Below are 16168 nucleotides of genomic sequence, written 5' to 3' on the forward strand. Positions count from 1 at the left end.
CAACGATTTCCGGGCTATTGCCTCTTCTTGTACCGGGTTCTCCTTTTCTTCTTGATTTTTTGCACACATAACATAGACATTCTTATAGTTCCGTTCAAGCGTCCGATCGAAGATGATATCGTAGTCAGGGGAAGGAGGAGGTTCGAGATTGTTAAGAATAAGAATTCCAAGAGCTTTCCGCAGCACCGCGCGGAAAAGAGGGAAATAATAGCCGGGCTATTTTGCCCAACCGCGGCTTCATTTGTGTAAAAGCGATACGAGGCGTGCTCGTAATAGCGCACGGTCTGAAATATTTGTCACTCTTATTATTCTCGTATTTCTCCGTTGGTAAAAATAACTCTGAGAAAGTGCCGTTCGATCTGCTCGAAGCATAGGAAACCGCCCTGTGATGTGGAGGAGAAGGACACGAGCCCCTTGGTCTGATGACGTAGAAAAAAAATATCCCCTCCTCTCGAGCCCCTCCGCCGATCTCGCCGCGATTCTGGGCACGGAGGGAAAGCGCGCGCGCGTGGGCGTAACGTCCTCACGTGGGCGTACGGCCTGTTGCGGGGGCTGAAGTTAGGTGATTGGGGATGAATAGCGAACGAAGGCTCCGGAGGCCACGGAATCTCTTCTCCTTGTGCCCTCTGCGAAACGTATATGCGTCGTTGAGCGGCGCTGACTTCGCGAGGAAGTCGCTTCACTGGATTTTCCCCACGTAACTGATCGCTCGTATCCTGCGAGATATAAATCGTGGGGAAACTGTGGATGTAAATCACGTGAAACGCCGGAAAATTTCTAAACAGGGCTGAAGGATGTGTAGATTAAGAAATCGAGCGGTCGAACGTCCTCGTCGGACTTGGTCACGTGAAACCTTAGACTTGTCCAGCATCCGCGCGCGAATCACATTCCACACGGAGAAACCTATTTAGTGGACCTAAATGGAATTCTTGTTTAGACACGGGCGAACAAGTGTTTTGGTTGTGAGGACCAAAATTTGATTTGGTTCTCCGAACCAAACCTTTTTCATTTTTGTTTCAGGGAATGAATGAAACCTTTGATTCGGAGAACCAAATTTTTGTTCTCACAATCAAAACATCTGTTGCCGATATCCACAAACAAGAATTTTGTTCGAGTCAATTAAATCGATTTCTCAGTACAGTAAACACACTGAGAAAAAGAAATTGAAATTTTGCGAAATAAATGTTTCTCACGACATTTTCTTCGATATTTATTGATTAGAAAAAAATTTGACCGTGACGATAGAATATGCATTTTTGTGCAAATATATCTGAGTTGTCTTATTAATTGGTTCATTTGCTAGGAATAAAATTATATTTTATTTACATTTATATTTTTATTTAAATAAACCGTATATTTCACAAATAATTTTTAAGTCTTTTTCTCAGTGTACCGACCATCGATGTTATAATGTTTCCATCCAACAATATAACTATTACATAATACATTATTAACGCGTTATATCGCATTTTGTGCTGTTGAGTGGGAAATTATAACATTGATCCTATGTTACTGTTAGCTAAGTATCTACTAGGATTGATCGATTCTGCAATTTCGCCACGTTAGCACGAGCGGAGAAATTTCGGCAAGTCGGAGCGGTGACTGTTGAGGCGTTCGTATCGAGCAGGCGAACACATGAGAAGGGAAGATAGAGGCTGAGAAGTCAGTCAGGTAGTGTGTTCCGGCTGCGAAAATACACGCGCCTTTATACTCTTCAAGTATACGCTGCTATGCGCTCTTGCCATGGACTGAAACGAACGTTTGTAACGTCACCGTTTCAAATGCCAAAGAAAACTATCCGTATGACGTTTGCATAGCGGCCGCATTAAAATTAAAAACAGAGCCGAGCAACGTCGTCATAGTCGTCATAGTCGGCCGTCATATGACGCAGTGAGGTTGCTATGCCGTAAAGGTGCTTTAACTTTCTATTAATGCTTTCAGAGGTAGGGAGATAGATAGATAGATAGATAGATAGATAGATAGAGAGAGAGAGAGAAAGAGAGAGAGAGAGAGAGAGTCCGGGCATATGTTTCTGCTACGTTTCATGCAACCGAGCTGCGTTAACAATAGCGAGACAGGTTTTTTGCGCTTCATCCCTCTCGCCACTTGAATTGAATTTAACGCCGGATCGCGAAGGCGTTCGAACACGCCGATTCGATTCTCCTGTTATTTTCGCGCGTAAAATCGAGCTCTGTAAATCCGCGCGAAGGAAATTACTAACGAGAAACGCCGGAGCGAGTGGCTTCCGATGACGTTGACGCAAATAGTTGCGCCCGGTAACTACCTCGCTTACAACTCCTTTGTAACTCCTTCTCGATCCCGTTGAAGCGTAGCTCCGCGCGCCGTTCTGCGAAACAACGGACTGTGTAACGTAGATCGCCGTGTTCGATTTCAATCACGGGTCAGACGAGAGATCGTAAACGGACCTGTGGCCTTTATCGAAGAAAAGTGCCGTTCGGATTACAGAAATATCGGATTGTAAAACTGCGAGGGGGTCTTATCCGCCTCGTGCGAACATCCCGTCCTCGTGTTACCCTGTACTACAGAGAAAGCAAAAGAGAGGAAAAAACTAGCCCGTACATTCCTCACACGAGACGGTGTGCGATATCGCGTGAAATTTATTAGAAGGCCTGACACCACTCGCGAGCGGCGGGACTTAAATCTCTCCGAGATCGTTTCATCGTTCTGAGTCATTGCAGATGCCGGACGCGTCCCGTCAAGAATCCGAAACCGATGACACCCGATAACGGCTACGAGATGTAACACAAACTCCGTGCCAGCTCCGATAACGCCGGCTGACAGGCTGTCGACAGCGAAATAACAACATCGTCCCTTACCGCACACCTACCGCTCTCACGCTACTACTTTAGGAAGTCAGGATACGTCGGCAAGATGTAGTTAGGTCATCGCGTGGGCAGGCATCCCTTATACCACGACGAGAGAGACGGAGGGAGAAAGAGAGAGACCATGTGTATGTACACGCGTGTGTGTGTGCGTACGCTCGCTCGCGCCCACCATACACACAGACGCACGCACGTACTTACACAGACGTCGCAGCATCGTGTGCGAGGAAACGCAGCGCGCGCGCAGCCAACAGCGTCGTCGTAGGGTGCTCACCGAGCCAGTCGAGATGGGGAATGTTCGTTCACAAGGTGGGGGTGGTTGATCGACCGTACCCGCCGTCGCTTTTCTACTCGTCCTGCCGAGCCCCGACATTCATTCCACCCCGAGCCGGCGGATCCGCTAGGACGTGCCCGTTCTCCAGCTCGTAGCCAGCCGAGAAGGACCACCGAGGGACCGTTGAAGGGAAAACGAAGGGACGAATAGCGGCACATCGAGCGAAGGGCGAACCGGCGGTCGCTGCGACTGGAAAGGTGATGATACATTCGCGTCGTGTACATATATTTGCTCCTGCGCTTCATTTTGCCCGACGGTCCGATGAAATCGAACGTCGACACTCTCGAGTCTCTCGCGGACGGACGGACGGACTCACACCGCCCGTTATATGTACCGCCGGCCACTTTTGGCGCATTCATACAGGTAGTCGCGCGGTTTCGAATTAAACATCGTCATGTTAAGCGCGTCTCGGTACTTCGGCGATATTTCTCGTTTTCGCTCGGAGCGCTCGGCACCGCTCACGCCGTTCTCACCGGAATCGACGTGACTTATTTATGTCGTTTCCCGAGTTCTCTCGGAAACAACGGTATTCGAACGTTGATTTTTATCCAGTTGAGATTAATTGCACGACAAGAGGGCGTGGCGTTTCACACGTCGGACACGCAGTTGACTTCTCAATGAAGACGTGTTCAATGAAATGCATTTTTAATTGCGACTCGCTCAGCCGTGTTGTAGCTCGTACACAACACGCCGATAAATGACTATAGTATTTATAGACGCAACAAGTGCACGTTTTCTAGGTCTACTATATCCGGTTTGACGTATGTGCACTGCTCGCTTTAATTGTCAAAACTTTGCCTTTCATTTCGGACATAAACGGATGTCAATATCGAATATAATTCCCGAGCATTCGCAAGCACCGACCGTTTAATCGAATGCCTGTCACTTCGACGACAATGAAATTATCGCCGAATCAATTAATTTTGGCGGTGGTTTCAGAGAACGACCCGCAAATATGCACAACGGCATTTACGATTATAAAACAAACAGGCGTATAATAATATTTATATGGATGTGTTTATATATACACAGTACTGTAAAACGGAGTGTCTAAATTCGGTATTAAATCGGGGAAATATCGCGAATATTTTCGATGCTCGACGAATGAAACTTCGATAACGCAATATGATAGTAAATTGAATTTCCGCATGCTTCGTAAAAACGCTACTGCCAAGTTTGAATAGTCCGCGTTAAGATATTTACCCGTGCCGTCTGAAAATACAATTAAGTGGTCCGTGCTGCGTAACACGAACCATTCGTTACGAGGAATTGCGAGGAACACAATAACCGAGTGTATGTCGCAGTACTGTAAATACGCGGTAGCGCAAATATATCTCGTTCTGTGCACAATTTTGAACCCTGACATTTCGGGGCGGCACAGCTCGCGCTCTCGTTACCCTCTGCAGCCCCGTTTCCAGCATCACCGTTCGAGTTCACATAATTACTCTTGCGAATTTTCAAGCGGCCCCCGTAATTCGTTAACAAGTAACCAATTGAGAACGATTTAGGCGTAAACTCGATGATCCGTCATGCGAAAACTTGTCGCTTGGAGAGAAGATGATGCTTCCACAATATATGTCCGCTAGTTTCTCCAATGAAAAAGAAAATTAAATATCGCAGCACGAAACAACTTTAACGGAGAAAATTTCACGTAGCGCTGAAACTCGTCGGCTAAACTTTCCAAAAACCCCTTACGAATTATCTCACTTATCTCGGAACACCCTCCGTCCGCCACGGCATATTTTTACTTACAACTCTGCGCTACATTACGTACGAAAATTACGTACGAATGTCACATTACGCGCTGCGTGATCAATGGCCGATAAAACTCTCTTTTCCAAGTTATAACGTTGTGACGTAGCAACTGTGAACTCTTATGTCTACGTCATGTAGTTGTGTAGCGTCATAGTCAGAGAAAGTAAACCACACATCGATTATAATGCCGTGACGTCGTCAGCTGCGGTAGCGTCATAGTTAGAGAAATTGTATTGTCGATTATACAACCTTCTTTCTCGCGCCGACAACCTCTATCTCTCTCTCTCTCTCTCTCTCTCTTTTTCTTTTTTTCTTTCTCTCTTTCTTTCGACGTAACATTTTATGCAACCGCAAAACAACATGAGTCCTCATTGAACGATTTACCCTCGTCAATCTTTCACACAGCGTGGAAATAGACTCATGACATTTCACATCATGTGACATTTAAGCTCTTCTTCCTCTCTCTCTCCCTCTCTCTCTCTCCCAGTGAGTGACCCGTTAGCTTCAATTGTTACGTGAAACAAGCACGAAATTTGTGCGCGCGCACGAAAAGAATATCTCTCACGAGCCTTTGATCCTTAAAACCGGCGTCGAATCCGGGCACGCATCGGGAATGAAAATACCGCAATTTTGTCGCAGATGACGCACAACTGGGCGTGGTTGTTGTTGCTGTTCTCGTTGCTCTCGATAGGCATGTCCTTGCCTACGAGTCTGATGGAGGACGTGAAGAAAGCGGATCAAGCCATGAAGCCGAAATGTAAGACCCCGCGGATAATTGCATTCTTCCCTCATGCCACGTTAAAAAGCTCTCTGATTATTCTTTCCTCATATACAACGCTTGTCTTCAACGCATCGCATTGTGTTATATCTTCATAGCGAAACGAGCGCAGGAGATGCTGATGTTCGGCAATCAACAGAACCGGCAGGCCAACGCCGTTGGCGAGTCCTTCACGTCGAACGCGGAGAAACGTGAGTATATTACCGCAGATAAAGCTAGCCTGCGACTAATGTATTACACAAAGACCACTCCGGAACGCACATTTGTATGCATATGCGCAGGGACCCTCGCTTCCTCGGGGCTGGGAGGCTTAAAAGCGGCTCTCGCCGAGGACGATAAACCATCTCAGTCCAAACAGCCCAGCAATTCCATGTACGAGCACGAGACTTACTCGCCATACGACAGGAATTATGAGTAAGCTCGGTTCTCACAACGTGACGATACGATTTTTCGAGTAGCATTATGACCTCGATGCAACCGGAGATCAATTTCTTCGCACTACAATAATTTATATATAATGCCGGACTGCTCGGATTCACCTCATTTTAATTATATTAAATGTTAACTGTAACGCCCGATTCCTTATGATCCTTAAAAGACAACGAAAGTGGGAGTTTCCGACATACTTCAGAAATCTATCCTATCAAATAGTAAATTAAATAGTTGACGGGCCAGAGTCTTAAGGTGGTATTCACAGTCGGATTTTATACTTAAGATCATCTTAAGTATCTTCAGACTTCGTTCCTTTTCCTTTCAACGCTAAGCCACACACTTGTCTCGTTCTGAAGGCAAAAAGTGAAATCTAGTTCGGCTAAAACGAGCAAACTTATCGGCTACAATCCGAAGACGAACTTAAGACAGTCTTAAATATGAGATCTGGTTATGAATACTGACCTTAATCTGTCTCCGTGCTATTTTCACTGACTTCGCTTTGTTATATTTTAATATCTTTTCTTTCTTTTTTTTTTTTTTATACGAGTTGAATTGGTAAAATCGACGAACTGCTTGCGGTAAAATCCGGCGGAATGAACGAGTGAAGTGTTTACTGTTCCAGTTACGGTAAGATTCTCGTGAACGAGGTCGAGGAGGATGGACCGCGCGTATGGGACGTGCTACCGCCGTACTCTCGATACTACACAAGCGAGGATCGGCGCAAGAGATCGGACAAGTCCACGGTGACGGTGCGGCCGAGCAGCACCACCACGCTACAGCCTCCGAGCAGCTCGTTCCAAGTACCAACGCCTACCCAGCAACCGGTGCAAGCTCAAGTTAAGAGGAGGTAAGATAGCGGCGTCCCATTTCCCCTAATTCCGAAATCGATAGCTGGCGGCGGTCGATAGCCGGCGGGGGCAACCGCTATTGAATTGCCATCTCGGTAATGAGATATCAGGACGAAATATCGAGGACAGCGCGGATTAATTTTATAACAATTCCATTTACGTAGCATAGATGGTGGAAACGACGGCGCGACGCCGACGATTTGGCGCGATGTCCTTCCACGGAGTCGGCCCGTAGCGCCTCGGAAATTGAACTCGCCGAAATCCCACCGATCCCAATCCGTCCGCGCTCGTAGATAATGCAATGTCAGGAATCGAGGGCGCGGAATGAATTTTGCACGGGCCTCATTTACCTCCCCTCTCGCGACAGTGCACTCGGAGAATCGCGACACGCGCCTCGGTACGTCCGTCTTTAATATGCACGATTCAATTCATCGGTGCAGTCGAGAGACCCTCCACGTAAAGTGGATCGACTAGGTGTACCTCGCCGGCTATATATCACCCTGCGCCCTTTCCATCCTTACCACCCCACACCCGCCTCCAAGCAACCCTCTTTTCCTCGGGCGTTTCTTCTGAATGGGGATGAGAGGGTTGGTGAGGGCGTTGCCCTCGGTGCAGGAACGGCGGTCGACTTGACGACCAAGTCGTATCGAACCGCTTGCAGAGAGAGAGAGAGAGAGAGAGAAGTTGTCGTCATCGAAGACTATCAGTAGCGTATGCTCGACTGGTGCCGTTCTCTCGAAGCAGCAGGATAACATTTCAAGCCTTCGTCGTCCTCGCAAGCCGATCGCGAGCCGACACAGGTCGGTGTTCGTTTTCTGAAAAGATTTGAATCGATTGTAAGGCACACTAGTTGATTAATGATCCTGAGCGTTCATATCGCCACGACACGCGTGAACAGAATTTTCACGTCACTTAATAACGTGACGCTTTTCCGCTTCAGTAGTCGTGGGCGGCGCGCGCGAGATGAAAAATTACGCTTTCACGGAAAGTGCAGCGGATTTATCGAGGGCCGAATCTAATTTCAGGAAATCGCGTGAACACGAACGCTCGATACCGAAGCCGTAAAAGTGCGCTCGCTTCGCACGGAATTGCCTGAGGCCGGTGTAAAATTAAACACACACGGGACTTTCATCGAGCGGACATTATTAGCGCTTTAAAGTTAGCCGTCGCCGATCGGTTATTTTTACGCGAAAAATGTACGAGAATGTACAATCGCCCGACCCGCAAATGTCACAGGTCGCCTCCGAGACGACCGAGGCGGGAGAGAGAGAGAGAAAGAGAGAGAGAGGCGACGGTCAATTTTTCCACGTTAAAATTCTTAATAACGTACCACCGCTTCCATTATGCTAAACGCGATTACATAATGCTTTATCTTTGTATCGGCCGGCACTATAATAGCGAAAAGCGCTCTGCGCGAGCTCGATAAAAGCTCCCTGAATATATTTTCACAAAGAATCACGTGTTGCGCAATGTCGAGGAAATCGCGCTGAAATTTCTCACCGGTTATCTTTCCCGTCTCGTCTCATGTAAGTTTGGCGTGTTCAACAGTTAATGATCGTCTCATTATAACTCGCTCGAGTATCTCATTATTTCATTTAACTCTCGCGGCAAGTTCTTCGCCAGCGTTCCTCGACACAGGCTTCACAGTTAAAGGGAAAGACTCGCTCCGAGTCGGATAGAGAGAGAGAGAGAGAGAGAGAGAGAGAAGTTAACATATCAGAGTCGGAAGGATTCCGGCTTCCGTTTCGCTGCGACGAGAATCTCCGGCTTTGATAATTAGAAAAAAGGAAAAAAAGGATCGCTATTGTTCCCGCGAATTAACAACCTGCGTCGCACCGCCTCCTGCACCCTCCGGCACCCTCGCATCCTCGATATCTCGTAGAAAGATCGTATTAGCGTGCGGAGTGAAGTGAGCGTAGGAGAGAGAAAGAGAGGCGGGAGGAGGGGGGAGAAGGAGAACGGCCCTCCACAGACACCTGTGCATACACACATTGTGGCACATGAACGTGGCCGCACACTTGCACACAGGCACAGAGAATTTGGTGCAGTGCACGAGTCGCTCGATACGCGTGACGCAGGTGGTGGCTGGAGATGGCGGGGGTGACGGCGGGGATGGTGGAGAAGGTGGCGAGCGGTGGCGGCGATGGTGGAGAGTATCCGTGGGCCCACGAAAAGCTGAATGGAGTTCTGGGAGGCGGGAACTAGGTCAGAGCTTGATTGTTTGGCATATCTCCAACCAATCAGCTGACAGACCGCCGGAGCTCGGGCACTTTATCGACGATACTTCCGGCCGCGACGATACGCGAACTGCCATTCTACCTCCCCCTCTCCCTCCCTCCTTCTTCCCCACCTCGCGATATAACAATCCACTGACGCATTAAACAAATACCACTCGTCAGCGATTGAGGGTCTGAATGGGGACGGCTCGTCGAGTCGCAAATTAACGTACAGGTCTCGCCGATACGCAGCAATTAGATAATCTAATTGGAGGGATTTTTCGCAAATGACATTACACACCCCGCCATATAACAATATTAAATATCAGATAACAATGATATCACCACAATTATATAGTAATTATGATTTCCTAGTTAATAATGTAACTGTTATATACACCTAAATTAAATTTATAACGGTCCGCTTAATTTTAATATCGCTTTAATATAGGGGATATGTTGAAAAGTATACAAATATATTAAATTGATATGTTCACGTTGCGAATGTGTCGCTTTTTAACATATTGTTAAAGTAACGCAAGAATTTGGATGAACCGCTTGTAAGAAAAAAAATTTTTCACTGTGTGCAACGCGTGTTATATTGTACTTACATTGTCGAGCGGGAAATTATAACACCCGATGTAGTGTTACTATCGGTTGCTGTTTACTGGTTCGTAAATTCTCTTCCTCCGTTGCGACGTATCATACCTTCCTTGTTATACCGCAATGTGACATTTCGTCCATTCGTTCTTCCGGCTTCGCCTTCGGTGCCAAGTCAGGCGTCAAGTCAGTTTTCATCGTTCAACGTAAAAGCGTTGCGCGGGCAAAGAATGTCAAAGCGAACTATTCGTGTCTCGTCTGATCGAGAAGAGAGAGAGAGAGAGAGAGAGATCGAACCGAGTCGCAGCTTCTGCGATGGGCGAGGGCGAGGCCGAGGCGATCGTCCCGAAAGAAACGCGCGTAGGGCGGGAGCGCCTTTACTACGCGCTGATAAACACATCGGGGCAGCTGAATGAAAGTACCCTGCGAGGTTTGGGCGCATCGGTCGCCAATCAGCTGATAGCTCGGTCACCGCTCGTGCGTCATATCGATCATCCTACGGTTCGCCGCGCTCGAGCACGGTATATTTATCGGACAGGCTGGAAGATGCCGCTCCGCCGGCGATCGCGGCGGGGGGTGACAATCGCCGCGATTCAAGGACCGCGTCGTATTGTTCGCGTGCCCGCTATTGTGTCGACGGGGGCGGCCGCTGAATGCGCAGCTATCGCGGGGCTCGCGCTCACAAAGGGTGGTTCTCGCGACAGCGAGATAAAGTGTCCGGTTCGTTAGCGTCAAGGAAGAAGAAGGACACTCGACGGACAATGTAGAGAACTCGATACACCGGGTTATTGTTATATGGTACATAATATACTGTAAAAATTTCAGGAGCGTGTCCCGGATGTAAATTGAAGTAGAAAATGTCCTGTAAACATGAGTCCAATTCGGAACGGTTATTTATCTACGAGTATTCAAAGTTTATAAGTGACAGCACAATTTTTGGTATATTTCTTTTTTTATTTAAAATGGAATATATAAGGAAGAACGCATAAAGATGAAATGTTTTTAGTATACGAGAGGGAAGTTAATATTTGAGCTGAATTAATACAGCGTGTTGATGATGCGTGTGAACAAATGAGGAATAATCATGATGTCCTTCGTGCGGCTATTCAATAGATTTAAAATCGCATCGCGCTAAGTATGCCCTTAATATGCCCAAGGACATCGATTTGAACAATTTAGATAATCTTTGTATTTTCTCCTTTATTTTCTATTTTTAATTTTAAAAAATGTTAAAAATTTATAAACTTTAAACACTTGTAGATGAATGACGGTTTCGAGTTGGACTCGTTTTTGCAGGACATTTCTACTTTAATTTACATCCGAAACATGCTCCTTAAGTTTGTACATTTATACCCAGTAAACGCCAACCAACAGTAACATAACGTCAATGCTATAATTTCCCACTCAACAAAATAACTGTTACATAACACACGCGTTATATTACATTTATATCATTGAGTGGGAAATTATAACATTGATGTTACATTACTGTTAGTTGGTGTTCACTGAGTGTAAGGAAGAGATGTCCGGACGATGATCATCGGCCGGTCGGTCGGTGAGTCGGTCGTTTGGTCGTTTTACGTCACGGATAAGCGCCGATCAATCTCGAAATATAGACATCGCGCAAACACGACGGCAATAATGAATTCAACGAGCGATTCTGAAGGGAGATTGCGCGCGACATCGATCTGAGCGTAGCGCGGGCAAACGACTCAAGTTTCCGCAATTGCGATTACCATCTCGTCCCTTTTCCTTGACACGTTTAACAATATCATCGTGACGCGTGACTAGTGCGCGATCAAAAATAAAAAAAAACGTCGATATGTGAAAGCGACGTTTTGCGTCAATTTCCAGCGTCCCGTTCTATCAGGAACCACGGTACAAGCGAGAACTGCCGTTGGACATCGATCCCGATGACGTGCTGACTCTTCTGTCGCTGTGGGAAAACGAGCGGCGCAACGGGTAACAATGATCATTCAGCACACATTGAGCGAAATCCGACGAAAATTATAGACAGGTATAGGAGCGGTTTAACTGTCAAACATAGTGAAAAAAGTGAATTCTATCTTTGAAAAGGTAAGAAAATGGTGAGTCAGCTTTACAAGAAGCCTGAGAAAAACAGTTCAAAAATCAAATCACATTTCTTCACTTTATGAGCAATATGTCAACAGAGTCAGTTTTTTTTCTATCTTTCATTGGAATTTTTGTCTTATTTCTAAAGAATATGATTCCTCGTGATCGAGTATTTTAAAGGGCTCGAATCGAATAAGGAAAGAGTGAGAAAAGTAAGTTTTTTTTTCTTAAAAGTGGGATGTTGTGAAATAAATGGGGAAAAGTGAGAAAAGTGAGTCGCTCCCATGCCTGTAGTCATTTTCGGCAACTCTATTGCATCTTCCGCTTTGAACTTACAAAATAATAATAGTAATATGATTATTACTGACACTATAGTTACGCTTGCTAGAAAAGTGGCCCCTTGACTGTAATTCTTCCATTTGTGCGATTGTAGTTACAAATATTAAACGTTTCTTCTCAGTGTATACATTCTCTCTCACACTTCGACACTTCCTTCGGACATTGTGCACTTAATATTCTTTTTCTTTCTGTCCCATCTACAGGAACTGGCGCAAGTACGCTAATGAGGAATACGAAAACATGATGGACGACGGCGGTCTGCTCGACGAGGAAGACGCTAGGAACGGTGCGTACAATTCTGCAGTTCATGTGCAACTACAGTTCCTCATAACTTTCCGCGACAGAGATGAAATTATTCTAGCAGAAGCTAGAATCGTCACTTTAACACGGCCTGATCCTTGCAGTTCTTCCGTGGATGGACGCGCCGATGTACCCATCGCGGCATTATGCTGATACGTTGTCGCCCTCCGACATTGGAATCGTACGGACTCATCCGCCCAGCTATTACGAGCAGTACGGCAACCAATTGGAGCAACAGTACGGAGGCGCGAGTCAGTACGGTGCTCCGCAGTACGGTAGTTCGCAGTACGGCAATACGCAGTACGGCTTCCTCAACCTTTATCCTCAACGTGCCTACTATCCTCAGGAGAAAAGGTTCATGATGTCTAAAAAGCGTGCACAGGTAAGTCGATTAGTGCGGCTTAGATTCTCTGAGATTCTTGGAGGAAGTTTACGCGAACGAATGGCAATAATAAACATTCTCGAAGTGTAAGGATCCAAGTGCAATAAGACATATTTAGCACTTAGATTTCCCAGCCAGTTTCGAGCGTACAGTCGGTCGTATATATTTTCCACATATAATTCTATGTAATTCGATATAATTATATATAAATGTATATAATTATATAAGTGACGTGGCGGCTTAAATGTTAAAAAGATTTCAGTTTCATAAGTTTAAGTCCTTCTTATTTTGAGAAAATATTCCCGTTTCTTTTCAGAGCTACGATCCCTACGCAGCCGCGCAGCTGCAGCTAAGTTCCCAACCGCGAAGTTACCAGTATCCTCACCGTATGGTCTATTAAACGGCTCGCGACGCGGAGCACGTCCGGGGGACGGCGGGGAAACGGGAGATCTCTCGCTGACGAGGATTCTACCGGGAAAGGAAAATAATCAGTCGACGACGCATTTCCGGGAGCCATTCGGCGCTTTCCTTCGACGAACCGCTCTCGCTGTCGCTCTTCTTCAGCTATTCTCCCTTTCTCGCAGAAAACGTGAAAGAAACCAGAAACGGCGCTCGGACGCGATAAGCGAGATCGTTTTACTCGTTCTAAGAAACACGGTGCTCATACAGAGAGAAGCTTTCCTCGAGTTGCAAGAGCCGCGCTGAAGACCTGGGAGACTGGGAAGTCGATTCGTGAACAATCCTCCTGTTTCGAGACTTGGAAGTACCTCGAAATACATATTCAAAACGACAAATTCGTATTTAGAATATGTTTTATCTCGTAACGAAAACCATTGGGTGACACACGAGACGAAGGTAATACAATATACGTGGGCGGAATGACGCCCCCTTCTCTCTCTCTCTCTTCTCTGTTTAAAACGTATTTTACGAGACAGTGTGCAAACATATCAGAGTCCACGACTCAATTCGATTCGCCGTGCCGCTTAAACGTGAGTTCATTTTCCGAGCGGATGATTAATTTGACGATTTCTCAATCGATCGCGGTGACGGAAACGAAATGTCAAAAAAAGCTTCAGCGCGCTCTTGTTACTTACTCGCTTAATAATGTAATGTTACGATTTTAAGCTCCTTTTTGCGTGTAACGCGGGCGACGCGCCCGCAATGACGCTACGACTGAATCATTAAAACAATCGTAGTATCGAATCAAATTATCCTCAGGCTTGGTTTTACGACTTTGTGACTGATATATGATATATACATATATGTAGCCCGATGGAAATATTTTGCTGAAAGTACTATGAAATCGATAAAATGAAAATTAGTGAAAAAATATTGTATATAAAAATAAATCATAATTTTCCTTGTGAAATCGCAATGTAATACTGTGAAATATAAGGAAGGTTAAAGTATACTGTTGACAAGTAATAAGAAAATGTTAGGATATTAGATGTCATAAAACTTACTAAATATAACTGAAATTGCATGACTTCTTAAGGAAAAATTGCTGAAATATCGATCAATTTTTTTCCGGAAATCTTGATAAAATGATAATGAAATAAACTTGGAATCGATTGAGGGGAGATTTCCAAATACATTTCAGCAAATTTTCATTATATTTTCAGTAAAGCTTCCACCAGGGTACATGTACATATATGAAGTGATAGTTTCGTTCTTGAATTAGCGTGAGACTAGATGTAGGACTGTTCGTCTACTAGGTAATCCGGACGCGGTAAGATTCGGAATCGGAGAGAAAACGAGAAGGCGAGAAATATTTAAGAAATGTTTGATGTATATGTAAAAGAGATGAGAAAAAAGCGTAGGAAAAAAAATCGAACGAGACTCCACTATGCGCGAGAGGTAAATTTCACTTCAGCGCTGTCTCTACGACAACGGGCTAACAATAAGACGTTGGAAATTTCTCCTTAAACTTTCGTGGCTGCGCCAAATGCAAAGTGTCAAAAATTATGTATAAAGATGTCAGCGCGTTGACCGAGGTGCGAACTGAACGTCAGCTGGTTTAATTAAATCGAACCGTCGTCTTGTCATACTCACATCAGTTCTAGGAAACGAGGAGGGAGGAAAAAAGACGAATTAAGAGCGTGATACAATACCGGACAAGTTCTCGTAAAGTTTTCTTCGAACCAAACACGGCCTTCCATATTCAACACTCCGAGGAGACTGAACATCTCTATAATTAATATAGTTGTATTCGTTGTATGCGCGTCTTATTGAGCGACGTATATACTTTTATTCCTCACCGATCCCCGATTAACTGAAGATACAGGGTGCCTCAATGTTTCCCGCGCTTCATATTTGTAAATTTCCCCGACTAATTGTGACCTTCGAGTAATTCGAAACTGATTTGCTTCCAGTAAGCAAATTAATCGCAGACTGCGCGCAGATTGCGCCGTCAGAAATTTGGAGCTCGAAATCTGTTTGCGCATCTGTTTTGGCTATCTAGTTGGTCAAGATCTCATCGAAGAGTTTGAAATAGAAACTTGAAGCACTCTGTCAAGGTAATATTTCGCATTCTCGATCACGACGGTGAGGAACCGTTCATGATTTTGTTTTCTACATTTACCTATTGTTCAGCGTAGTTAGGTTTAGCTAATAGTAATATATAAGTTTGATCAGGAACATTCAGTATTCGCTATGTGCAATTAATGTTATTATACTGAACGGACGATGATTACTATTATTGTAAATGAAAGAGGATCAGCCAATTGTAGCTTTACTCTTTTCGAATAATCTCGCAACGACGCACGATCGATGTTCAAAGCAAGTTTTGCCGAAAGCGTGTATTTTTGTTACGTATCGCAGCAAAAAGGGCAGCAGCATGCCGTTTAATACACGTACATAATTTTCCACATGTAATTTCCCCGTTTACACGTTTCTGCGTCTCTTCCTGTTATTAATAATATTTGCGCGCCAATATTATATATACACATATACACACACACACACACACACACACACACACACACACACACATATATATATATATATATGTATATACGTATACATATGTATACATATTATATTAAGATTCAAAGAAAGCAGATTCTTTTTTTATACCGATGAGCTTCGATTATTTTTCAATCACGAACTTAGCGACCGTCTTGATTTTATCTGTGACGAATTGTGTAAATTGAAGATAATATACACTGTCCAAATAAGAGAGATGTTTGAAATGGAAAAAATATGTCATCTTTTTTTTGGAGAATATGAGATCCTCGTACCCTCTAAACGTAAATATGGATTTACCTTT

The 16168-nt window shown here is 45.0% G+C and overlaps 1 protein-coding gene across 1 annotated transcript; it reads left to right on the forward strand.

The window, feature by feature from the left end:
• Positions 1-3153: 3153 nt before the first annotated feature.
• LOC106743666 (prohormone-2-like) lies at positions 3154-15881 on the forward strand. The gene is made up of 9 exons (XM_014617729.1): positions 3154-3374; positions 5572-5689; positions 5809-5901; positions 5992-6124; positions 6765-6989; positions 11661-11768; positions 12422-12504; positions 12623-12900; positions 13217-15881. Exons 2-9 carry the CDS (start codon positions 5572-5574, stop codon positions 13298-13300), a joined length of 1122 nt encoding a protein of 373 aa, XP_014473215.1. The 5' UTR covers positions 3154-3374; the 3' UTR covers positions 13301-15881.
• Positions 15882-16168: the final 287 nt, after the last annotated feature.

This window comes from Dinoponera quadriceps, unplaced genomic scaffold (assembly GCF_001313825.1).
Source record: "Dinoponera quadriceps isolate SergipeBrazil2010 unplaced genomic scaffold, ASM131382v1 scaffold1115, whole genome shotgun sequence".
Classification (NCBI taxonomy): domain Eukaryota; kingdom Metazoa; phylum Arthropoda; class Insecta; order Hymenoptera; family Formicidae; genus Dinoponera; species Dinoponera quadriceps.